Source organism: Pituophis catenifer, unplaced genomic scaffold (genome assembly GCF_029215685.1).
Source record: "Pituophis catenifer annectens isolate HBS135680 unplaced genomic scaffold, rPitCat1.0.hap2 SCAF_2, whole genome shotgun sequence".
Taxonomy (NCBI): domain Eukaryota; kingdom Metazoa; phylum Chordata; class Lepidosauria; order Squamata; family Colubridae; genus Pituophis; species Pituophis catenifer.
Window position 1 is genome coordinate 190227125 of NW_027256882.1, and position 25358 is coordinate 190252482.

Consider the following 25358-nt stretch of genomic DNA (forward strand, 5'->3'; position numbering starts at 1 on the left):
AGACTATGCTTTGCTGCATTGTCTGAAGGGTTATTTATCTGGAAATAGCTTAACAGTAGTGGCTACTGTCCAACTTGGTTTAGCGTAGCATGCATACATATCAGTAGTACTAGAATTTATACTAGGTTTAGCAGGAATTTAGTGCAAAATATGGGGGGGGGGTTGTGCAAAAATATACTGCATATAGCTCTCCATGCCAATATGAGAAGTATGTCTCTGTGATATGAACAGCTATTGCATTTTCTTTTTGTATGAAGTTTCTTGAATTTCTTAGAAAACTGAATAGAAAAGCATCTCCTTTGAAACAAGCATAAAATCAGATTAGCATTCATTTTGCTAAATTTTAGGAAAACAATTGTATTTTTTAAAAACTGCTAGTAGCGAGCCTCCACCCTGAGTTCTTCTTTGCTGCTTGCTTGTTCTTCAAATGCAGATGTTTTTGTAATTGCAGATGTAGCTATAAATTGTTTTGTGCTTTCGAAATGTAAGCAACCCAGAGTCCTTTAGGATTGGAGAAGGAAAGAAACCTAGATCAGTTAATCAATCATGTGTTTGTGTTTGTGTACATGTACATACAGTCATTTTAATAGATTTGAAGGAACAGTAATTGAAAAATAAATTATTTGATGTAGCATCTATCAGGATAAAAGAGAGTTTTTCACATGACACTCTTCTTTAAGAAAAATGTACTAAAGGAAATGCAGTAATGAAATGCCAAATAGCAATAGAAATAGCACTTAGACTTATATACCGCTTTACAGTCTTCTCTAAGCGGTTTACAGAGTCAGCCTATTGTCCCCAACAATTTGGGTCCTCATTTTACCCACCTTGGAAGATAGAAGGCTGAGTCAATGTTGAGCCTGGTGAGACTGAACTGCCAAATTTGCAGGCACCCAGCAGTCAGCAGAAGTGGCCTGCAGTACTGCACTTTAACCACTGCACCACCATGGCTCATATCTCGCAAGGTTGCCAGTTACCAACCAGTACATTTCTGCATTCCTGCCATGACAATGCCAAGCTTTTCCAAAGTCCAGTACATGATTTCTATTCTATCCAGAATAGAATAAGAATATTTAAGAATAAATGTCATTGAAGTAGGGAAATATGGAACATTGGCAGGAAAAATGTTCTTTAAACTTTTTTTTATGTCAGAAATTTATAGGAAAATATAAAATTATATTTTAAATTTATATAACATAATCCCCTACTCTGATACACAAAACAATATATCCATTACATATGCATTTATAATGTTTCCCCTATTCCTTATACCTATAATATTTGTTTACACTACTGGTGACATAATAGTGATCCATATTGGAATGTTTGTTCATAGCTTGAATTTCCACAAGAGAACCCATTTTAAAGCCTCATTTTGTGCCTGTTTTATGTATGCATACATTTTAGGGAATATATATTTTTTGTGTTAAAAAATAAACAGGCTAATTAGTTATATGTTACATATTCACTGTATATTTGGGGGTGGGGGGTTGTCAGAACAGAAGAACATTGTTTTACAAATGTTTATGGATTTAATAAAATACTTTAAATAGCAATAAATAGTTCATGTTTTTTTAAACAGGAAGAAAAACCGAGAGACTCATAATGCAGGTAAGAATTTAATATTTTTCATTTTTAGTAATAATTTTTATGGAAGTTTAAAAATACAAAGACAAATTAATACAAACTAAGAAAAATGCAAGAAGACCAAAATGTGTGTGGATATGTGACTCACTCTTCTGAGTTAAAATCAGGGATGAAATCTAAATTTTTTCCCTACCGGTTCTGTGGGCGTGGCTTGGTGGTGGTGGGGTATCCTGTGACTAAGTGGGCGCAGCCAACTCATTGTCACTCACAGCCACACCCACTCAGTCACAAGACCCACCACCACCAAACCACCCCCACATAACCCGGTAGGAAAATATTTTAAATTTCTATTATGCCGCCTGTTCACCACCCGCTCTCCCTTCACTTTGGGTCGGGAGCTGGGGCCCAGAGACGTGCCATTCACTGATGCCCCAGAGCTGCCACTTGCTCACCGTCTGCCTCAACCGGGTCGGGGAATGCACCATTCCCCGACTCCAGCCTTGCCGCGGAGCCACCACCCACTCGCCCTTCACCACGTGGTATGTCGTACTCCTTACCTTTCTCCCACGGCTGGCTGCCAGGGAAGGCAAGTGCCCGAAAGTTACCGGAGCTGCTCTCCTTCTTGAATGTACCACCACCATCGCCGCCCTGGTCCACGTGCCGGCTGCGCAAGCGCACACCCAACCTGCCATTGATGAATGAATTAAATAAATGGTGTGCACTTGCGCAGCTGGCGCATGGACCAGGGCGGCGATGATGGCACATTCAAGAAGGAGAGCAAATCCAGTAACTTTCGGTTGCTTGCCTTCCCTGGCAGCCAGCCGTGGGAGAAAGGTAAGGAGTAGGAAATGCCGCGTGGCGAAGGACGAGCGGGCGGCGGCTCCGCGGCAAGGCTGGAGTCGGAGAATAGTGCATTCCCCGACCTGGTTGAGGAAGGCGGTGAACAGACGGCAGCTCCGGGGCTTCAGTGAATGGCGCGTCTCTGGGCCCCAGCCCCCGACCCAAAGCGAAGGGAGAGCGGGTGGTGAGAGGGCGGGGCAAGGCTGGAGTCTCTTTCTGGGCGTGTCGCTTCTGCCTGTTAGGCCACTTCCTGAAGCTGGCAGCTCTGCAGCTAGCCGCTTTGCTTTTTCCCTCTTTTTCCTCATGGGAGGCTTGCGTGGTGGTACCAGCAGAAGTGCTGTGGGGAAGTGGCCCAACAAGCAGAAGCGCTGCACCCAGAAAGAAAAGGGCAAGAGGGGCCGGTGGGCTGCAGAGGCTAAGGTGGGTGGGCGGAGCCTCCAGCTGCCATCGCTACCGGTTCTCCGAACTACCGGCCATCATCACTACCAGATTGGCCGATCCAGTCCGAACTGGGAGCATTTCACCCCTGGTTAAAATCCATACATATATATCACTTTTCTGAATTATTATTTGTGAGTCCCTTTTAGCTATTGAAACATCAATGAGTTTCATTGTGAATCTTGTGTAACATCATATCATTAATAAATCCTATCGATTTTAAATCTGTGTTCAAAACAGCCTCATTCTCAGTTCTATCCTTTTCTATCTCTTCTTTTGAATTATGTTTATAGATTCACAAACAATTTTAAAAGAAAATAGAAAATTCTGAGTACATTATTGCCAATTATCCTTGAGTTCTTCCAGAGTTAAAATACTTTCTGCCATTGTATATTAGTGTGTCTGCACCTTAGTTATTAATTTTTAGTTCTTTCTGATTACCTCTAGTAACCAGGTTTCCTTAAATGTTTCCTCTCTAATTCACATTTTCCAAGGGAAAGGTTTAAAATCAAAATCTTCATATATTTTTATAGGATTTTAAACAATTTTTTATGGTCAAGCTGGCCTCTTAGCTCATTTAAAAACTCTCTAAAATCAACTTTCTAATCACCCCTTTGCTGCTTATTTCTGATTTTATTCTTTAAGCTCTTAGATTTACATGAAACTTTTTTTACTGAGGAAAATCACCCAGGGTAATAAAATTGGTCCTTCTGAAAATTCTTAATATTCAAAAAGCAGTTTACAAGTCATTTCCAGGAAAAGTGATTAAGTACAGAAGTAGGCAAACCCAGTGTCTTTTGAAGGCTCTGAACTGGAGCTTGGACAAAATGATTCTTCCAGCATCCAGAGCTCTAAAACCCACCAGAGACACCTGATTTACAGTCTCATTGCAGGGACCATATGTATGAAGTATTATGATAGATCCCAGGGCGTCTCCTTATTCTGAAGAGGAATTCAGGGAATCGATTCATTCACCAGTTCCTTTTTCCACTGCATCAGCTCCACGCTCATAGACCCATCTTCAGTTGACCATGCTTCCCAGTTGGAAGGAACTTTAATATTGGTGGAATCCAGGTGAATCTTTTAAGTATGCAATGCCAAACACTATCAAAGCAGAAAAGTGTTATTATTTCTAAGCAACCTGTAATTATAAATGTACATACAATGGGTTCTGTTTTTTATAGTGGAGAGGCATCGAAAGAAGAAAATCAATGCTGGTATAAACCGAATTGGTGAGCTAATTCCATGTTCCCCTGCACTGAAACAGGCAAGTAGGAGCTTATGTTAATACCAGCTATATATAGACTTTAGAATTGAATCTTCTAATACCTCTATTCAAATAATCAAGACTTGGGATTAATAAATTGGAATATACTCAAGTTTTAATTGTGAAATGCAATTAAACACCTTATTACAGATAGCTTGTATAGTGACTACCATTGTGATAGGCAGTTCTTTCTAAGCAAAAGAGCTATGGAAAATTTTCTGGAAATGTTTTTGTTTTGTGAAAGTTTTCATTATCTATCGTGTTTCCCCGAAAATAGGACATGTCCTGAAAACAAGGCCAAGCCTGATTTTTGGGGTAGGCCTAAATATGCACCCTCCCCCCAAAATAAGTCCCCCCTCTCTTTCACACACACACACACACACACACACACACACACACACACACACACACACACAGAGGTTCCTCACCCCCCCCCCAACCCTCTCAAGGCAGCCACATCCCTGCAAACTCCTGCGCCCCCCGCCCCTTTCGCCACCTGCGGCACCAACCATAGACCTCAAGCACCTGCTCCTGCTCCATGGTGGTGGCCAAGCCCTTATTTCAGGGTTCAAAAGAAAATAAGACCCTGTTTTATTTTGGGGGAAACACGGTAGTACATTATATTAGCATAGGTTGATGGTAGTGTTAGCTTTATTAGCTTTAATGTTTTGTTACTTTTTCCTCTGGACATTATAAATCAATTCAAAATCTGTATCCTTTACAGAGTAAGAACATGATTCTGGATCAAGCATACAAATATATAACAGAAATGAAAAAGCAAAATGATGAACTCCTGTTGAATGGAGGAAACAATGAACAAGGTGAATAGATTATTCTATGAATGTAACATGTTATAGTCTTTCCTTATTTATCTGGGGCTGCTGCAGAAGGCCTTATTAAGCACCACCAAACATAATGAAGTACTGCACTGTCTTTCTGTGACTGAATTATTTCAAAGTATTTCCACTTCAGGAAGGAGGCTCTGTTGCTACAAGGTGGTAATATAGCACTGATAAATATTCTAAAATATTCCACTGTTACTATCTATCTATGTTTATATTTAATAAAAGTAGTTAGCAAATGTAGCTTTTACTATTCTCAACATTATATAGAATTGGCACACTTGTTTTTATTGCATACAGGTTTTAAAATAAAGGTTCATTTCTTGTTGCTTCTCCTTTGGTTTGTAACTATTATTAAAACTTTCCAGCAAATTCAGCACTGATTTTCCAAATCTTTATGGTTCAAGTTATTATTTTCTTTGATCTAATAATCTAATACTAATAGATTACTACTAATATTTTAATTAAAATATTTGCTTATTTTACTTCTTAATACATCTGCCTTGGTATGAGCTAGGATTGTTGCTTTCTTGAAAAAAGGTTTTATATGAAAAAAATCATACAGGAAGTCCTCAACTTACAGTAGTTCATTTAGTGACCGTTCACAGTTACAATGGTATTGAAAAAAAGGTGATTTATGACCGTTGCATCATCTCCCTAGTCATGTGATTTACATTTGGATGCTTGACAACTGACTCACATTTATGACGGTTGCAGTGTCCCAGAGTGATGTTATCCCCCTTTGCGACACTCTGAAAAGCAAAGTCAATGGGGAAACAAGATTCACTTAACAACTGTGTTACTAATTTAAGAAGTGCAATGATTCACTTAACAAATGTGGCAAGGCAAGTCATAAAATGGGGCACTTAACAAATTTCTCACTTAGCAACAGAAATTTTGGGCTCAATTGTGGTTGTAAGTTAAGGACTACCTGTAGTTAAAAATAGGAAAGCAAATCTAAGTCTAATGTGTAATTAATAACTGAGATTAACAGCAATTTAATTATTTTTAAAATTTATCCCAGTGTATTAGTTCTATATTTTCACCCAAATGCCAAGAATAGGATAAGTAACTTCTGTTATTAGAATCTTCTGATCCTATTCTTTAGGATTTATGAGATTTTACTGCATATTGCCATTGATTATCCTCTAGCATTTACATAACCATTTTCTTCAATATAAACGTCCAATATGAATTTGAATAGTGATAATAAAAATAACAGAAATTGTTCCTTTTTAAGAGGGCCTCTACACCCGCACTTTTTCACACATTAATCAGGAATGAGGCACTGGATTAGACAGGAGAATGAATATAACCCCAACTTCACATAGCAGTTTGAATAATAGCAGGGACAGGCTCAGCCAAGTGACATCAACCACTTAATCAAGTAAATTTTTCTCAGCTTTTTTCTAATTAGCACTTAACTTCTTACAATTTTCTCTGCAGCTGAAGAAATAAAAAAACTCCGGAAGCAATTGGATGAACTCCAGAAAGAAAATGGGCGCTACATAGCATTGTTGAAAGCTAATGACATTTGCCTTTATGATGATCCTACCATCCATTGGAAAGGAAATCTTAAAAATTCAAACGTTTCTATTGTAATTCCGAATGATCAGATACAAAATAAGAAAGAAAATCTGAAAAATACAAATATTTCTGTTGTTATCCCCAATGATCAACTGCAAAAAAATATTGTTGTATATTCCAATGGCAGCCAATTTGGTGGAAGTAACCAGGGGGCATCTGTCCAAGGAATAACTTTTAATATAGGACATAATTTACAGAAACAGACAGCTAATGTTGTTCCTGTCCAGAGGACTTGCAACACTCCTGCAACCATTTCTAGTATTTATTCAACAGCAATCAAATCAGGTATTCAAACTTCAGTTTCATCATTAGTATCAGGCCTACCAAATACAGACAAAAAAACTCTTGAGCAATCTACCTCTGAGAACAAGCAAGGCACGTCTATCTGTACTAGTGCTCCCAGTTCTGTGAATACCTCGCAGCTAGTAAGACTGCAGAGTGGAAAACAGATTTCATCACAAGATGAGAATGACATCTCCAGATCTAAAAATAAACAAGGGAGTTTAAAGATGATTGAGAAAACAAGTGTACTAAGCCCCAGCCTTTCTTCCAGTGTTAGTATAGATGTGCTTCATTGTCAACAAGCAAATATACCAACAGAAGTGGGTTCAATAAGTGGCTCTCTAGGAAGCTGTGTAACTTCTGCAGCTGATCCAGCCTGTGTTGCATCTATTGGTGGAAAGGCATCCACAGAAAAGGTCTTCAAAAGCCTAGACGGTAGAACTCCAGAAGGAGAAGCCCCAAAGGCTGTAACAGAATTGAATATAGTGCCTGCTACTACTGTAGAGAAATGGCCTTTCCCCAGTTCTTCAGGTGTTGGCATTCCAGAGTCAAAAAGCATTGGTAATCTTATGAGAATCACTTCAGCTGGAAATACCCAAACCACTTGGACTACATTGCAGCTAGCTGGAAGCACTGTTCAGCCTCTAAATCATACTCCATCCAACATAATGACAGCGCTTTTAAATGAGCCAATTAATGGTGCTAGTATTATAGCTTCCACTCCAAACAGGATTCTGGCCAATGGTGCTGGTTTAAATAACCCTCTAATTCCAGAAGAACACCCAGTTGACCAATTGGTTGTTACCTTGCCTTCCCATCCATCTTTACCTATTCAGCCACTAATTAGTAAGACACAAACTAGAGCGCAAATGGCAAGCAGTCTCCTTCCCGTGAATCCAGCCATGCAAGTGATTCAAGTATCTCAGCCAATGACCTCTCCTATCAATACATCACCTATTAACCAGAACATTGTAATTCTCCAGCCTCCTAATGCTAATTCCTGTCCTCCAGTGCTGAGAGCTGAACTCCCAAATCAGACCGTTAGCCAACAGATTGTAATAATACAAACTGCTAATCCAAATCCCCTCTCTTTTTTCTCAACACCATCAGTTGTTAAAATGCCTGTGAATGGAACAAATGCTGGCAATCTTATACAAAGTGCCTCTGGCCCTCATATGTTTGGTGGGAAACATCTTGTTCATATTTTACCAAGGCCCTCTTCTTCAGCATCTTCTTGCCTGACACAAACATTTTCTGTTTCAATGTCTAACCAAAAGCTTCCACAGACCATTTCTTTAAATGGACAGTTGTTTGCATTAAAGCCTATGAAATCCTGTTCTGGAGATTCAGATCAAGCCCCTATGCAAATTATTCAGCCTACCACCAGTGAAGATCCAAATACCAACATTGCCCTCAATGCATTTGGTGCTTTAGCTAACCTCAATCAAAGCATATCACAGATGGCTGGCCAAAGCTGTCAACAAGTGTCTGGCAATCCGTCTACCAACCCCAAAATTGTTAGTAGTCAAACCACACCAATATCTCCTGGTTTGCTAACAGTGACAACACCTTCCTCTTCAGCTGCTGAGAGTTCTAGATTAACCTGTAATTCATCTTCACTAGACATTTCTCCTCCCAAAGCTGCTGGTTTGGGTTCAAAATGGTCTAATAAAAATTCAGGTACTAAGAAAACTTCAGTAGCCAGCAACAACCTTGCATGTCAAGTAGATCCTGACAAAGAATGCAAAAAAATTGATAGAAATGTGACAACTGCATCTGAACATTCAGGAAGTGACATATTGCTTGAAAATATGCCTGTTGTTTTGCAGTGCTTAGCTGTACCACAGGCAAATTGTACAATATCACCAAATGATATACATGCTTCTGATCCTCATCCCAAAGATAGACTGAGAGCTGAGCAGAACATGGAATCTACTCTGACACCTGATCTGAATGCAGCTGGAGTACCTAGATCATTGTCCCTTGAATCATCGTTATTGGGTCAATTTGAGGTAGTTCCTGCGATTTCCACAGACCATGCTTCTCCACCTCTTCAGATATGTAAATCTCAAACCAACTCAACAGCAAATTCTAAGTTATCAGAACTATCCAAATGTATATCCACCAATCCTTTACTACCCTCTTCTTCAGATTCTTCAGTGACAATTTCTCAAATTTCTCAGACAAATAGAGAAACGAATACAGAGAATGTTCCCAGAACAGAGGTCTCAGAGATCTGCAGGATGGAACAAAATTGTTCCATCGTAATGCAGGCCTCAGATTTATTGGAAGAACAAGGTCTAACCAAAATGTTCTCAGAGTTTAATAAAGTAGGAGATGTACAAAAATCCTTTTCAGTCCAAGTAGAGCACCCCAGTTTTTGTACCCAAAGCACAAAATCAAATATTGGCTCAAATGATCATTTGGAAAGGAAACAAGAAGAACTCTTGCTGATAAATGCTGAAGAAGAAAACCTCACACGATCTAATTCTTGCACGTCCGACCAGGAAGCTATCACTGCTAATAGGCAAGTAGACTCCCCCATGTCGACTAGTTCAGGTAGCAGTTGTGGCTTTTCTGTTGCATCCATGTTGCCAGATACATGTAGGGAAAATGTTTCCAACAGCACTTTGGTGAACGCACATAGCACCTGCACATTTTCAGAGCAAACAGATATTGTAGCACTGGCTGCAAGAGCAATTTTTGACCAGGAGACTCTTGCAAAAAATACAGGAACAGTGTCAGGAACCTCTATTTCCAAGGATAGTAAAGTAGCATCTCTAGGAAGAGACCAACCATTCAAAGCCCATCCAGTTAAAAACACTAATCAAATGGAAATGGGGCCAAACAATTTCAGTACCCAGAATTCAATGCAAATAAACATTGAGTTGTCTGCAGAGAAAAGTTGTTCTGTTAGACTGGAAATGGCTGATACAGCTTTGCAGATTCCAACTCCACAACCCTCAAGCACCTCCAGCTTGAGTGTGAATAATCTAATACATCCAACATGTATCATACATCCTCCAGTAAGCTGCTCAGGTGTATCATCATCTTCAGATCAAACAACTGTTTCTGTATCTGGGACTCCATCTGTCCCTGCTAATTCATATATGACTCAGTCTCCAGGACATTCTCCAAGGTTGATGGCAGAGTATCCTTCAGAACAGTTATCTGCTCTTCAGACTACCACGATGCAAGGTCCACAGATATGTGAACCACATTTAAAGCAGCAAAGACAAAGCCGCAAAGAATCAGCCAAGCGTTCTGTTCAAGATGATCACATGCTTTCTACATCAAAGAGGCAGAAACATTGCCAGACAGCACCTCTACAGCTTGAAGACATGGCTCTGTTGAATCAAACAGCTGATGATATAGACAGTCAAAATCAAATCCGTGTGAATCAGATCCCCCCCAACTCATCTAATCTTACAGTATCAGTGAGTAGTCAAGGACATACCAATGGCCACAGCAGGTTATTTCAAGCCAGCAATTTTGTGTCACCTACTTTGAGGCAAGCTGAAGTTCAATGTAATTCTCATCCACCTATCCTTGATCAAGCAGGACAACATCTGCAGCCTATCCAACATGCTCTCTCTCAGGGTATGGCTCATCTTCAGGCTAATCACCCATATATAAAACCACAGCAACAGCAGGCTGGACAGCTAAGAGAAAGGCATCAATTGTATCAACTTCAGCATTATATTTCTCCTGCAGAAAGTTCTGGACACTCTCAAACCCATATTGCCCATCAGCAAAGAATATTGCATCAAGAGGCACAGCTGCAGAAAAAGAGAAGTCTCATTCAAGCCACTCAGCCCACCACACTTACTTTACAGCAGAAGCATCATGGAAATGACCAATCACGGTCAAAGAGTAGCCAGCCACACCCCCATCACTCCCAGATTCAACAATTGCAGCAGCACTACCCTTCTTCCCAGCCTGAGAAGAATTGTGAGAATTCTGCTTTGAGTAGAACTCATAGCCACCCACGGAGCCATCCAAGTCAGGACATTCTGCATCAGCAGTCATCAGATGTGGGCAGCAGACAACCAGGTTCTGGAGTTCCTTCTGAACATGTCTCGGGACATAGTCAGATGCATAGAATGTTGACCTCTAGGGCTTTGGAGCAGCAGATAGTGTCTCAACCTAGTATTGTCTCTAGACCAGATGTTCCCTGTCTCCCTCATAGGCAAGAAAGAAATAGAGTTAGTAGTTACTCTGCAGAGGCACTTATTGGGAAATCTTCATCTAATTCGGAACACAGGCTAGGAGTATCCATGCAGAACTTCAAAGTTTCAGATCATCTTGAAATGAGAAACTATGCTGATGTATCTAGGAATAAAGAATTAGTAATTCATAATACACAAAGTCGTGTATCTGTAGATCATCCACTTGGACCAGACATTCAGAGGCTTTCTGAGTGTCAGACATTCAAGGTGAATGCCATTAATCAACAGCCTACAGGTAATTTTGATGTGCAATCTTCAAGAAGTAATGAAATAAGTAACTCTCTCAGGGGTCTGCAGACACAGAGTTTTCGACTTGCCCAAAATGCTGGACCATCAATAGACAGACAAAAGAGGTTGTCTTATCAACCAGTTCAAAGTATTTCAACAGGAAATCCTCTCCCTTCCCGAAGAGACAATGAGAATACATGCCACCAAGGATTCATGCAAAGTTTACTTATTCCTCATCTTGGAGATCAAGCTAATGGAAACCAAAGACCAATTTCAGAGCATCAGAGAAATCCACAGTGTGCCAGTTCCTCAAATGTTGATTATAATTGTGCACCAGCAAGAGAAAGTATTCATATTCGGAGGGAAGGTGATGATCAGAACAGAGAAAGTTGTGATATGTCTCTTGGTACTATTAATGGTAGGAACAATGCTTTAACTATTCCCTTCTCAAGTTCTTCTGGAGATATTCAGGGCCGTAACTCAAGTCCCAATATTTCAATCCAGAAATCTAATTCCATGAGAATAACAGAGAGCCATGGAACAAAAGGTCACATAAATGCCTCAGCTTCTAGCAATGTACATGGAGCCACACGTCCTCTTCACTATGCACCAGTCTCTCGTGGGAATGCTGACCAGGTTCCTCCATCTGTTCGTCAAACTAATTCTTCAGCCACTGATCGATCAAGACATCCTTTACAGGATAACAGTGGCTCTAAAATTCGCCAGTCTGAAAGGAATCGTTCTGCAAATCAGAGACATGGGAATGTGTTTGAACCTTCTCTTCCCCAACTCCCTTTATCCACTGGTGGAGGAATGATCCTTGGACGACAGCAGCCTACCCTTGAAAAAAGGGGCAGCATTGTACGATTCATGCCTGAAGGGCCACATGTCTCTCATGACAGTACAGCTGCTGAACAGCACACTTTGTCTCAAAATTTTGGATTTCCTTTTATTCCAGAAAGTGGAATGAATCCCCCAGTAAATGCCAACACTTCATTTATTCCACCAGTAACTCAACCCAACGCTACCCGAACAGCAGCCCTGATTCCAGTTGATCCTCAAAATACATTGCCGTCTTTCTATCCACCATATTCTCCTGCACATCCCTCCCTGTCTAATGATATTTCAATTCCTTATTTTTCTAACCAAATGTTTTCTAATCCAAGTACAGAGAAGCCAAATGGTGGAGGTTTAAACAATCGATTTGGTTCTATTTTGTCACCTCCCAGACCAGTTGGTTTTGCTCAGCCAAGCTTTCCCCTTTTGACAGATATGCCTCCAGTGCATGTGGCCAATTCATCACACTTGTCCAATTTTAATTTGACTTCTTTATTCCCGGAAATAGCTACAGCTCTTCCTTCAGATGGATCAGCAATCTCACCACTGCTCTCAATAGCAAATACATCTGGTTCTGACTCTTTGAAACAATCATCAAATCGGCCTGCCCATAATATAAGCCATATTCTAGGTCATGACTGCAGTTCAGCTGTGTGAAAAGAATGGGAAGGGGTGAATTTTTTTGAATGCCCATTTTTATATGTGTAATGCATATATACTTGTATAAATTTGGATTTATTTGTAAAGATTTATAACAATCACTCTGGAATGGTTTCATTTGCAGGTTATTCTTGGGTTTACACATAAACACTCAGATTGCTAAAGTGCAAACTAGGTGTTAAAAGTTTAACCTGTTTCAGCAGCCTATGATAATGTGACACTCTTCACCCTTCTATTGTTACCATCTCTGTGAAAACAAACTGAAGAATTGCATTTATAATCCTTGGAAAGTAACATTTTGCACAAGATGTATGGAGGAAATTTAGATTGCATTTAAAAACATCTTTTTGTTATAAATTCTTCAATTTCAATTTAATGCCACACTTAGTTTCTGATGACCTCTATGAAACCATATGGAAATAATTGCTTCATTTTCAAGATTTCTAGTAACAGGAATAGAAATATTAATGTAATTTCTTCCCACTCAATATAGAATTCATTCTTTTTGCCACTGATTAACGTGTGCTTTCTCAGGTATTGAGTTGGGTTTTTGTTGTTATTGTTTAAAACCCTCTTACGAAATTTCCTCCCCCCTTTTCTTACATTTATTATTTTAAATTTCCTCTAATAATAAGAAATTAGTAATGTTGATATATGAGGCTATAAAAATGAACAGGAGTTACAGAAATCTGTAGGCAAACTGATTACATACATAATTTTGTCAAGTCAGAGGAATTATGATGAGAGGCAAAAAGAATCACATATTTAGTGGAATGGTGGTCTTGATAGTATAAGATGAGAATGAATCTCTCTCTCTCTCTCTCTCTCTCTCTCTCACACACACACACACACACACACACACACACACACACACAATTTAGCATTCCAAAACACTGGGTCAAGGAAGAAGGGAATATTTTTGTCAGGCTCAAAACAATTTTAGTGTAGCCCTTTGATTTTTTAAAAACACTATTGTTTCTATTTGTCTCTCCACACAGTTGATGGCAAAAATACGATGGCATCAGTACATCATTGTCTAAGGTATTATTCTGATAAATTGCTAAATCTTTGTTTCTGTTTCTTTTTATAAGGTCCTGCAAAACAGCCCAATTTGCAGCCCAATTTGAGGCAGAGACTTTGTTTTTGATAGCAGGAAGAAAGAAAGTCTTCCTACAATGAGTGGCCAGAGATGTTTGCTCTTAAAAGTATTCCCCTGTATTTCCAGGATTCATTGGGTTAGAGTTTCTGCAGAACATGCTAACAGATCAAAGAGTTCATACAAATAGGGCCAGATAGTTTAGTTTTACTTTCTTTTTCTTCCCTCTTATGAGTTGGCTATGCTGCTGTTTACAGAAAACAAATTCCTGTAAACATATTCCAAGGATGAAAAAAACCAGGTACTCTTCTTAACCAATTTAAATGCATAACAAGTAGTGAGAATGAAACAGTTGAAAGTGAATTGGACAAAAATATATTGACCAGCAGAGGAAATCAGTTTCTTGAAGAAATTTTCTATGCAATAATGTGTGCTTTTATGATATCTGAGTATTAAATGTTTTTTTTTCTGAAAATGTATTGGAAGAGTCTGATGCACAAAGAAAAGAAAATGCAAGTAAATGGCAGAGTATTTAATTAATAGGAGAACCTGTATTCCCTTTCATTGAGACAGTTGTGGAAAGAGGAAACCTTGATTGAAGAATATATTCTGCATTTTGGTTTGTGTAACAATTTTTATGACAATAGATTACAAAAGTATTCAGACTTTCACTATGTATTCATATAAACCAATAGCGACTTTCTAAGCATTTATCAGTATTTCTTGTTAGAATTTTTGGTAGATGTCAGTATAGACTATTACTAGTATTTTTCAAGTGTATTTTCATGCGGAAATATATTTTCAATAGAGCTCTTGGTATTACCTGCAGTGGTAAAATTGCTATTGTAGATAAATTACCTTAGTTTTGATTATTAACAGGGATTGTGTTTAGCAAAAGAGCATCAGCTCTTTAATGAGATTTCATGCACTCTGCAAATCCTATTATTTTTATTTCAGATAATAGTGCCCTTCGGTTAAAAATGGCATAAAGAAATCTTTAAAGAATGCCTTTAACATTTTGAAATTATTAAAATGTTAATATTTTGTTAATTTATCTTAAACTATTTCAGGATTCTAACTTTAATACAAATTTCCCATTGTATGCTCATAAATTCTGTGATCTTATCACATTGTCTTATTGACACTGATGTGATTTGAAGCTTCTCATATGCTAAAAAAGCTCATAAAACATTGGGGACTTCTGAAGGTTATAAAATCCATTAGATGTCAATTTTTGGATGCATGAGGGATTGATCTTTTATTACTAAGGTGCTATAGGGCACAATAATGGCTGACTCATTTGAAAAAATGGAAGCTATAGATCACATGGGATGTATGTTTATAATACCTTAGGGTTTCTGTTGGGTATAGGTAGTCACACCTTGTTCTTTTAATGGGAACAGATAAAGAAAACTTGCTGTCACACAGCACAATAGCCTACAGGTTTATATCCTACAGTCATACCTTTCTTTTGCTGCTGGCCTTCATGGCAGTTTCCTTGTGCACATAGAAGACTTGTATAAACTCCCTCTTGTTTTGAAATTAAGAAACATATGATGATTGTGCTACACTTTTCAGCAAATTAAGAATGTATGTTGTTGTGCATTCTGTAATATTCTATCTACTACTTAAGGTCCCCCAGAAATTTTCAAGATCTTGAAGATAAACTTGTACGGATGGTTTATTATTGTAAATATTTTTTTTTTATTTTAACATCTTTTTACAAGTTGAATGCATTTGTATGTAAATACCTGCAACATTGATTTTTTAAAAAAAATTCTCAGATTTTTATTAAATGTAAAATTATATTGATTGTAAACACTGTATAGATATAAACAAAATAGTATTTTATTTTTAAACATGTACAGTTTGTGCACTATCATTTTGTGTTCTGCTTGTGCTTTGTAATTCTTCCTCTGCAGGAAAAACAAAAAGCAAAACCAATTATCTTACATTTAAATACCCAAAGTTTAAGATTGTAACTTTTAAGAAGGTAAACAACTAAAAAGTCCAGCAATTCTGTCTGTGGTTTCCCACTAATTTGTTCCAATTTCATTTGTCCACCTGCTCAGCCATAGCGAGAACCTCAAAATAGCCAGACTGATTCTTGGACACCACACAGAATGTTGTCAATAGTGGTTCAGAGCATTGTTTTGACTGCTATGCAAAGACAGTAGCTTGCTGGTAGTTTTCAGATCTATTCATCAGCAAGTTGCTTAGGGATAGGAAAAGACATTTGGAGATGCTACATTTTTAGAAAATGTGACTTGGAGTACATTGTATTTAGATTGTGTAATGCTTTGGCTTGATTCCAAAAAGAGACCCAGAACAGTGTTTTTCAAACATGGCAACTTTAAGATGCAAACTGGGAATTCTGGGAGTTGAAGTTTAGGCATTTTAAAGTTGTCAAGTTTGAAAAGCGCACTGGCCCAAAGCATGCATTGGAAAAGATATGATTCTTTTGCTGAAGTGCTACATTAGGACTCCTGCACATTCTCGCACCCTTTTGGAATCCAATGCAAAACACCACCGAGGCATGCATAAAAGACCTCTGGATGGGGAAAAAAAGTCTCCTTTGTTCTTAGATTTCCTTTAAATATACAGCAGGTTTAACCTAGAGAAAAGCAGATGCAGAATTCTAGTGTTTAGTATTTTTTTTAACCGAAGTGAATTGATAAGACAATTGGGCTGTCATTAACTGCCAAACAATCATTAAGAGAAATTCTAAATATACTTAAAGGTTAACAAACATCTTTAAGTAATTCAAGTTGATAATACTGAGACATGCTTTAATTTAAATTTAGCAAAGCATGGCACAAACATCTACACAGCATCCCCTGAATATAATTCTGGGATTAAGCAATAGGGTAGACAATTGGATCTTTTCTGTCTTACCCACTTAACAGTTATTTTGCACGAGTTTAAATGAACAGCAAATAAGAGACTGTAGATTATCAGAAAATAATTCGCTACTAGCAATAGTGATAGATGACTAGCAAGAGTAAGTAGCATTGTAATACTGCATCTGGATTACCTGTCTGAGAACAAACATAAATTAAAAGAAATAATATAATGCATATGACAGTCTCATGGAGAGGAAAAGCACCTTCCAGCTGAGCAAGGAAAGTCTGTTTTGTACAAAGAAAAGGAGGCGGGTTGCACTATTCACATTGTCTAAAGTATACTATAGGATAAAAAGGGATGGTGTTATTCTCCAATGTGTCTTCCAGTACAAAAAGAATGAGTTACTATCATTTTATGTAGTAAATGCAACAGTTGCAAAATGCTTCACGTAAGGATCTCTGCCATATTTCAGTATTGCATAAAATAATTCTGACTAATCAAGCAACAGAACAGAAGTACAGTGGAACCTTCATACTCATCCTTAATTGGTTCCGGGAGGCATGATGAGTACCAAACACAATGAGTACCAAACAAATTTCTCCCATAAGGAATAATATAGTGAGTCACAAAGCAACTGACCCCAAGAAGTTCTAGCTTGTGCATCAAGTACCAAACAAACATGAGTACTGCGACAAAAAATGTGTCAAAATGCATTGAATAACAAATTCAATGAGTTTCAAAGCAATTTAATACCAAGGTTCCACTGTAGCCAAAAGGGCAATGATTCAATGTGCATTTGGTAAATTACAAACTCAGAAACTACAATGCTGGGAATAAACCCCATTATAAGAAAGTGAAGAATGGCCTCAGAGAGCCTTATGAACACCCCAGCTTGATTAGTCTCAATATAATGCATTATTATACTATAGATCTGATCCAGCTGATGTTGAGGACATGATTTTTGCAGTTTTTTTCTATATGGGAATTGTTTCCAATAAGGTTTTTTCCAATGTGTACTTGGTGCTCCATTCTGACTGCTCCACATAGCAAATTTCACTGAGAAGCATGAAACACTGTTCTTATCCTGTAGCTCAAAAGACAGGAATCTTGTTCCTTGGCACAGAATCCAAGTCATCGTCCAGGGTCAGCAGGCCCTAGAGCAAGAAAGTATCATAGGCATGTCAAGAGATTTGTATGGTTTTTTTCTTGGTACAAAATGGAAGAATAAGCAGAAATGTCTTATCGGTTTTGTAATCAGGATAGTTCTGACATGTTACTCCTAGAAATTGGAATAATAGTTGCTTTTCCCACTGCACATAATCCTTCTTTCAGGATTTGGTGATACAAATACTATACTGTAAGATTTATTTATTTTATTTATTTATTTATTTATTTTATTTTTTTCAGATTTCTATACCCCCCTTCTCCTTTTGGACTCAGGGCGGTGAACAGCCAAATATAAAACATTCATACACAAAAGTTAAAATAGATTTAAAATAATTAAATAAAATTTGGCCCATAATTTAAAACATTTCAATTAAAATCAATATCAATTTTAAAACCAACCATAAAATCAGGACAGCCCGGCAAACTGAAAAAAATAGGTTTTAAGGGCCCGACGAAAAGTCCGGAGGTCTGGGATCACTTGTATCTCTGGGGGTAGATTGTTCTAGAGGGTGGGTGCCACCACAGAGAAGGCTCTCCCCCTGGGGGTCGCCAGCCAACATTGTCTGGCCGACGGCACCCTGAGGAGGCCCTCTCTGTGGGAGTGAACTGGCCGGTGGGAGGCAATTGGTGGCAGAAGGCAGTCCCGTAAGTACCCTGGCCCTAAGCCATGGAGCACTTTAAAGGTGATCACCAACACCTTGAAGCGCACCTGGAAGTCCACCGGAAGCCAATGCAGCTTGCGCAGGAGAGGAGTCACATAGGAGCGCCCCGTCGCTCCCATAATCCCCCGCGCGGCCGCATTCTGCACCAGTTGGAGCCTCCGGGTACACCCCAAGGGGAGCCTCATGTAGAGAGCATTACAATAGTCCAGACAAGAGGTGACGAGTGCTTGAGTGACCGTGCGTAGAGAGTCCTGATCCAGAAAGGGGCACAACTGGCGTATCAGGCGAACTTGATAGAAAGCCCCCCTGGCCACGGCCATCATATGCTCTTCTAAAGACAGCCGTGCGTCCAGGAGGACGCCCAAGTTGCGGGCCCTTTCCGTGGGGGCCAATGATTCGCCACCAATAACCAGCGATGGCACCAGCTGGCTATACCAGGACGCTGGCAGCCACAGCCACTCGGTCTTGGAAGGGTTGAGTCGAAGCCTGTTTCTCCCCATCCAGACCTGCACAGCCTCCAGGCACTGGGATATCACTTCCAAGGCATCATTGGGATGGTCTGGGGTGGAGATGTACAGCTGAGTATCATCAGCGTACTGATGGAACTCTACCCCAAAACCACGAATGATCTTGCCCAGCAGCTTCACATAAATGTTGAACAGGAGGGGTGAGAGGACCGACCCTTGTGACACCCACAAACAAGGCGCCTCAGGGTCAACCGCTGCCCCCCTGTCAACACAGATTGCGACCGGTCGGAGAGATAGGAGGAGAACCACCGCAAGACGGTGCCCCCCACTCCCAGAGCCTCCAGCCGGCGCAACATGATACCATGGTCGATGGTATCAAAAGCCACTGAGAGATCTAACAGGACCAGGATAGAGGAATAACCCCTACCCTGAGCCCTCCAGAGATCATCCACCAACGCGACCAATGCCGTTTCCATGCTGTACCCAGGTCTGAAACCGGACTGGAGCGGATCTAAATAGACAGCTTCATCCAGGTACTGGGGAAGCTGTCGCGCCACCACACTCTCAACAACCTTCGCAATAAAAGAAGATGTCACTATGTACAGCAAACTGATAGGGCCAAGAATCATGTGTAGTGATACAATGCAAATACCATAATAACCTTTATGTTTTGTATTGTACACTGCCCAGAGGTGCTCTGTGAAGAAGATGGGTGGTCTCCAAATTTAATATATAAATAAATAAAATTAGAGTACTTGCATTCTGATGTCTAATGCAAGCAAGTCAGTCATAGTAATTAATGTGATAAGTGCAATAATATTTTGTCTTTTCCCTTCCCTGGTGGACACCCATGTTACTTCTTGTATCTGAGATACAATCTGGTCCAACTGGTGAAAAGGGAAAATTATTTATACTGTGTTCAGATTTTCTCATGTGGCAGTTTCTCCAAGCCAAGAATAACAACAGCAACAACAAAAAGCAAGCTGGCTAAATAGGAGTGAGAAGTGTTGTCTAGAGAGATGGGATCTTTTCAAATCATCAAAAGCATCCTCTAGCTTCTAAAATTAACAGTAGTAGAAGGGACACATTTTTGGCAAGACAGCCATGCTAGCCCAAGAAAGAGGCTGAATGGATAAATACACTGTGTGTTGGAGACTTATTTGGATGGGGGAGTTTGAGTACATCTTTGGGCAATTGTTTCCATCCTGGTACATGTTATCAAGAGCTAAATGAACTATTTCCGTCAGATTAGGGTATTCAGCTGTCCTAGCTGTTAATCCAGCTACTGAGGTTTTGTAATATTTTTTTTTTCTATTTTGACAATTTTTGTTGGGGGTTATTTCCCCATGCCCTTCGTTCTTAACATGGGTTTAAGTGAAATATAACAGGAAGTTGTCTATGTATGACTCAAATAGTTATTTTTAAAAGATAGGTCTGCAGAGGGTTTTTTTCATTCAAATTATTTTTTAAAAGAAAACCATCTTCCCACCAGCAAAACATCTTTTTTTTCTAGCAGTTGTAGTAGTATTTTAATTTAGCCCAGAATTAATACTTAAGCACTGTGCAAACAAATAATAAAACATCACAACATACATAATATTCACAAAAATTATCTAAAACACATTTAAGGGTAACATCTAACTATTTAAAACAGTTCCAGGTACTACCACATAAAATATTGGTTCTTCCCTTTCCAATTTAATAAAGATAATTAAAAAAGGAATACGAGCCCTTTCTTAAAATTGTAAACTCACTTCTTTAGAATGCTCTAAATACTTGTTTCTATGACAAGGCCAGAATGGAGAGTTAACCCCTTCTGAGTTTGTAAAACCTGGCTCACTGTATTTTAAAAATAACTGGGACTTGATTCTGACCCTAATATGAATACGTCTGATAAGCTGTTCCCTTAAGTGATCCCATTAAGCTTGGATTAAGCTTGAATGGACATATACCATGTTTCCCTGAAAATAAGATCAAATCTTATCTATTTTCTTTTGCCCCAAAAGGGCTTATTTTGGGGGAAACATGGTATCAGGGTGATCAGCCCATTTGGGTGCCCCACCCCTAGCATGCAGACAAGAGGTGGTGAGTGTGCAGGGGTCAACAGTGTTTGGCAGTAGCTGCAGCCCACTGGCCCCTTAGTCAGCTCATTCAGGGGTTGTGCAACCCACGCAGAGCAGGTGAGTTGATTATCTGTCCAAGGAGCAGTCAGAGGCAGAGACGCGGGTGGGGGGGAAAGGAATGTGAACCAGACACACCACGTGGGCCATGGGAGGTTTGTCTTCATGTGGTGGCACCAGCAGCAGATGGAGGCAGAGATACGGGGGGAAGGCAGTGTTGTGGTTCAACAGCAGCCTGCAGAGCTGGCAGTGGAGTCAGACAGTGATGAGGCTGAGGAAGAACATGGGCCAGTCCTGGAGGCTGGGGAAGGTCCAGATGAGGGCTCTGCATCGGAGGCAGAGATGGGGCCAGGGCCATCGGGGAGTGATGTGTGGACTCTGGAGCCTCCAGAGGCTGACAGTAGAGACGCAGAGGAACAGGAGGAGCCTGTTCCTAGTGCACATATGAGAAGAGCTGCCAGAAGGCAAGAGCAGCTAAAGCAAAGAGGACGACTCAGGAGTAGGGCCAAGAGATGATTGACCCGTCCCGTAAGGCTTAAAAGATCAGCAACAGCTCTTGGGCTCTTTGTCAGAAAACAACATTGTCTTGCTGCACTTATCTCTTGTCGGCGTCTTCTGCTTTTGAACTTTTGCCAAGAGAGCCTTTGGCAGTTTGCCTAATTATACCAAGGTTGGTGATTACACTGAAGAATTTGTGTTATGAAGAATTTGTTTTAATTTAGTTTGGACTACGCTGAGAATGAGTTAATTCTCAGCTGTTCTAATAAAGTCTGTCTGTTTTGGTTTGCTTAGCGCATTGTAAGCCGCCCTGAGTCTCCGGAGAAGGGCGGCATATAAATCAAATTAAAAAAAAAAAAAAACCCTGTTTGCTTCGATTACTACCTACTTGGGCCTGGGTCACAACAGGCAGCCAATCCTGGCGCCCAAGCTGCAGGCAAGCTAAGAGATGCAAAGACAGCCGCTCGGCCACTCCAGCTCACTGACTTGGCTTTTTCACAGCCCACACGGTAGGTCCAGATTGCCTGCCTTCCCCCCCCCCCCGTGCCTCTGCCTCCATCTGCTGCCAGTGCCACCACACAAAGACAAGCCTCCCGTGGCTGCCTGCCCACTCCGTCCCACTAACACGCAGCTTTCCCGCGGCCCATGTGGTATGTCTGAATCATGTGCCTCCCCACCTCTGACTTCGCCTGCTGCTTGGATAGGTAATCAATTCACCTGCGCTGCGCGGGCTGCAGTTTCTGCCAGACATCATTGGCCCCCACGCTGCTGCCTTCAGTGCTGGCCACACCCACCCACACCCCACTACCATGCTGATGATGACCTTAACTGGGGCTTATTTTTGGGTAAGGCTTATATTAGGAGCACGCTAAAAATCAGGTTTATTTTCTTGTTAGCTCTTATTTTCAGGGAAACACAGTAGTTAAAATAAAATGCCCTCATGATCCATTGAGCGAAGCACATTCCAGCAAAGAAGGTAGCACCATTGGGCACCCTGTTGCTAAATGATGTAATCACGTGATTGCACTTGACTTACAATGGCAGTTTGTCAATGATCTCCAAGCAGATCATTAAACACAATATTTTGAGTGTGACTTGCAATCTCCTGCTTGCTTCCCCATTGACTTGCTTCTTGGAAGCCAGATATGAGGGTTGCAAATGGTGACCATGTGACTGTGGGATACTGCAACCACTGTAAATACGTCCTGTTTTCCAAGTGCCCAAATTGTGATCACATGACTGCAAGAATGCTGCAACAACTGCAACTTCAAGGATCAGTTGTAAATCTCACTTTTCAGTACCATTGGAATTTCAAATGGTCACTTAATGAGTGGTTGATAAGCAAGGATTTATTTAGGGCTAGCATCTATTATCATTATGGATGACAAACCATTTTCATTGCAAGAAAGGAAATACCCCAAACTATACAATGTTATACTGTTCGATAGGGCTAGAAATATACCTAACATGATTTACTTTAGGACGTTATTTTGTTACTAAGAAAAATCTCACCAAGAATGAAAAGAACAAGGCAGCAGCTGAGAGGAAGTGCCAGATATCATGATCATCAAAGAATCCCAGAAGGATACATGGTCGGTTTTTTTCACGAGACTGTGCTGGAGTTTCCTGGAGTAAATGATAAAATCAGTGAATTCTAGATGTTCCCCAACAGAAAATGTAACCTTATGTCTGATCTAGCCTTATCTCTCAGTCATTAAATGTTCTTCTCTACCTAACTATGAAAAGCACATTAAGCAAACTCACTACTCCAATCTAAGAAGGAAACGAGTGGTGAAAAGGACAAAACGGATGAGTGAATCTATTAAGGCTTCCTATGTAAACTGCTCTAAGATTTTAGAAGGCATTTAATATAAGTAGCTATGTAATAAATATCAAATATAATTAAAATGATAGTACCAACTATATAATGTCCATGATGTTCAAATGCTAAAATGTCAAATAATTTTCTTCAGCAACATTAATAAAAAGGTTTTTATAAGTAATTGATGAAACTGAATTACACACCAAAAATACAGTTTTGCTTTTTTAATGAGGTGCTCTGGCTTTACCAAACTTGGAATTCAGGCAAATAGAATGGTCCTTATATAGGTAGAAATTTACATTTTTGATGTTAAAGAATGGTTTCAAGAAATGTGTTCTTTATAAATTTTTGAAATGTATTTATATTATAAAAAAGGGAAGGAGAAAAATGGAATAATGTATTTCTATATGACTTAGACTCAACAATAAGTTAAAGGATCACACTAATTTTATATTAATATTCTATAGATCTTGGCATAAGAAATTAGGTCACAGTGAAGGAGGCCAAAGTTTTAAATCAAACCAATTTTGATTCTGAAATTTTGTCCATATGAGCAAGAAAACAGGAAGGAACCTACCTCCCAGCTACTGGGGTTCTGGAAAAAGAAATAAAGAGCTGAAGCCCAAACCACAGCTGTGGCCACAATACAAAAGAGGGGGAAAGGCAATAGCTTCTCTGAACTGCGGAGCTGGAAAGACAAAAAGTATAATATTTGAATGGGTATTTCCTATGAGATGCACATAAAAGGGAGAAATAATTTTTTAAAAAGAAAAGCTAGCATTTTCCTCTTCAAGCCAGTCTTGTTTTCTCTAACTTTGAAGAGCTTTCTTTTCAAGACAGCCTAATCTCAGTCTGGTTGAAAGGAAGAGGAATCTGCCTGAATTTCTTCCATATTACCATGTTTTTAGCATTGCTTAGAAATCTAAAATGTGCAGGTATCCTAAAATGACAGCAGTTCATACCTTGAAGGGAGCTAATATCATCTTTGACTGGAAGTATGGGGCCTTCCTTCTTTTCACCTGGTATTCCCATATAAGAGCCTCACAATAATTGTAAACTTTGATAAATTGTGTTTTCCCCTTTAAGTTTGAGGTTGTGGAATGTATTTAACTTAATATAATAGTTGATTTGTGCTTTTCCAAGTTTAGATAGATCATATGTACTCTGATTATTCAAAATATGTAGTCTCTGTCTCTTAACAATAACTTCATCATAAATTAATAATATTCACTGAGGCCACTTATCCAAAGGCTTAAAAACTTGTAGTCAACTCTTGAAGGACATATCTGAAAGATGCGCACTGAGCAAACATATTCTACCATACAATAATCTAATTCCCCCTTCAAAGCAGTCTAAGTTTGGCAAAATAAAAAACATTAACTAACAAGTAGTAAGAACCACTGACCTTCATGATGACATAGAAGGCAAGATATAGCAAAAGATTGCAGATAAAAATGCCAAGCATGTAAGAAGCAAAATCCCTTGGCCGATATACTAGTCCAAAAATTGCACTAAGAGAGAAGAATAAAGGCAATGTAATCCAAGACAGTTGCACAAAACCATGCAAAGATGATCCAGATTAATTTGTTTAGAACAACTATGAATTTCTAGTCAGAAAAATATAACTATGCTTTAATGAATTGTTTTAATTATAGTTGTAAAGCATCTGGATCTACCTGAAAACCAAACAAAGATCACCCATTTGTCAAAATTTCTTGCCATAAATCCACTAGTTCAATTAAAAATGGCTCTAGAAATGTTTCTTGTTTTCAAGATAACAATTAGTAAGTAAAGGTTTTGTTTATGACTGGTTTAATAATTACAGAATTTTTGAAAGATTTAAACTTGATAAAAACGTTTTGTTTTCACCAAATTGGATATCAAT

At 39.3% G+C, this 25358-nt stretch overlaps 2 protein-coding genes across 4 annotated transcripts in view; one reads left to right on the forward strand and one right to left on the reverse strand.

Annotated features, from left to right (window-relative positions):
* USF3 (upstream transcription factor family member 3) overlaps window positions 1-14424 on the forward strand; it is a 28044-nt gene extending 13620 nt beyond the window's left edge. The window contains exons 3-6 of one of the 2 annotated variants that reach the window (XM_070935317.1): window positions 1583-1611; window positions 4050-4132; window positions 4857-4953; window positions 13889-14424. In XM_070935317.1, coding sequence (XP_070791418.1) covers window positions 1583-1611; window positions 4050-4132; window positions 4857-4953; window positions 13889-13944 — 265 coding nt within the window. In that variant the 3' untranslated portion in view covers window positions 13945-14424. Of the gene's footprint in view, window positions 1-1582; window positions 1612-4049; window positions 4133-4856; window positions 4954-6420; window positions 12889-13888 lie in introns of those variants that run through there. The other variant, XM_070935316.1, reaches the window with a different exon arrangement.
* A 3258-nt stretch (window positions 14425-17682) lies between these two features.
* Window positions 17683-25358, reverse strand: part of SIDT1 (SID1 transmembrane family member 1) — a 74149-nt gene continuing 66473 nt past the window's right edge. For both annotated transcript variants that reach the window (XM_070935318.1, XM_070935319.1), the window contains 4 exons: window positions 24879-24984; window positions 24051-24161; window positions 23164-23277; window positions 17683-17891 (listed from right to left, as the gene is read on the reverse strand). In XM_070935318.1, the coding sequence (XP_070791419.1) occupies window positions 17829-17891; window positions 23164-23277; window positions 24051-24161; window positions 24879-24984 (394 nt within the window). In that variant the 3' untranslated portion in view covers window positions 17683-17828. The remainder of the gene's footprint in view (window positions 17892-23163; window positions 23278-24050; window positions 24162-24878; window positions 24985-25358) is intronic.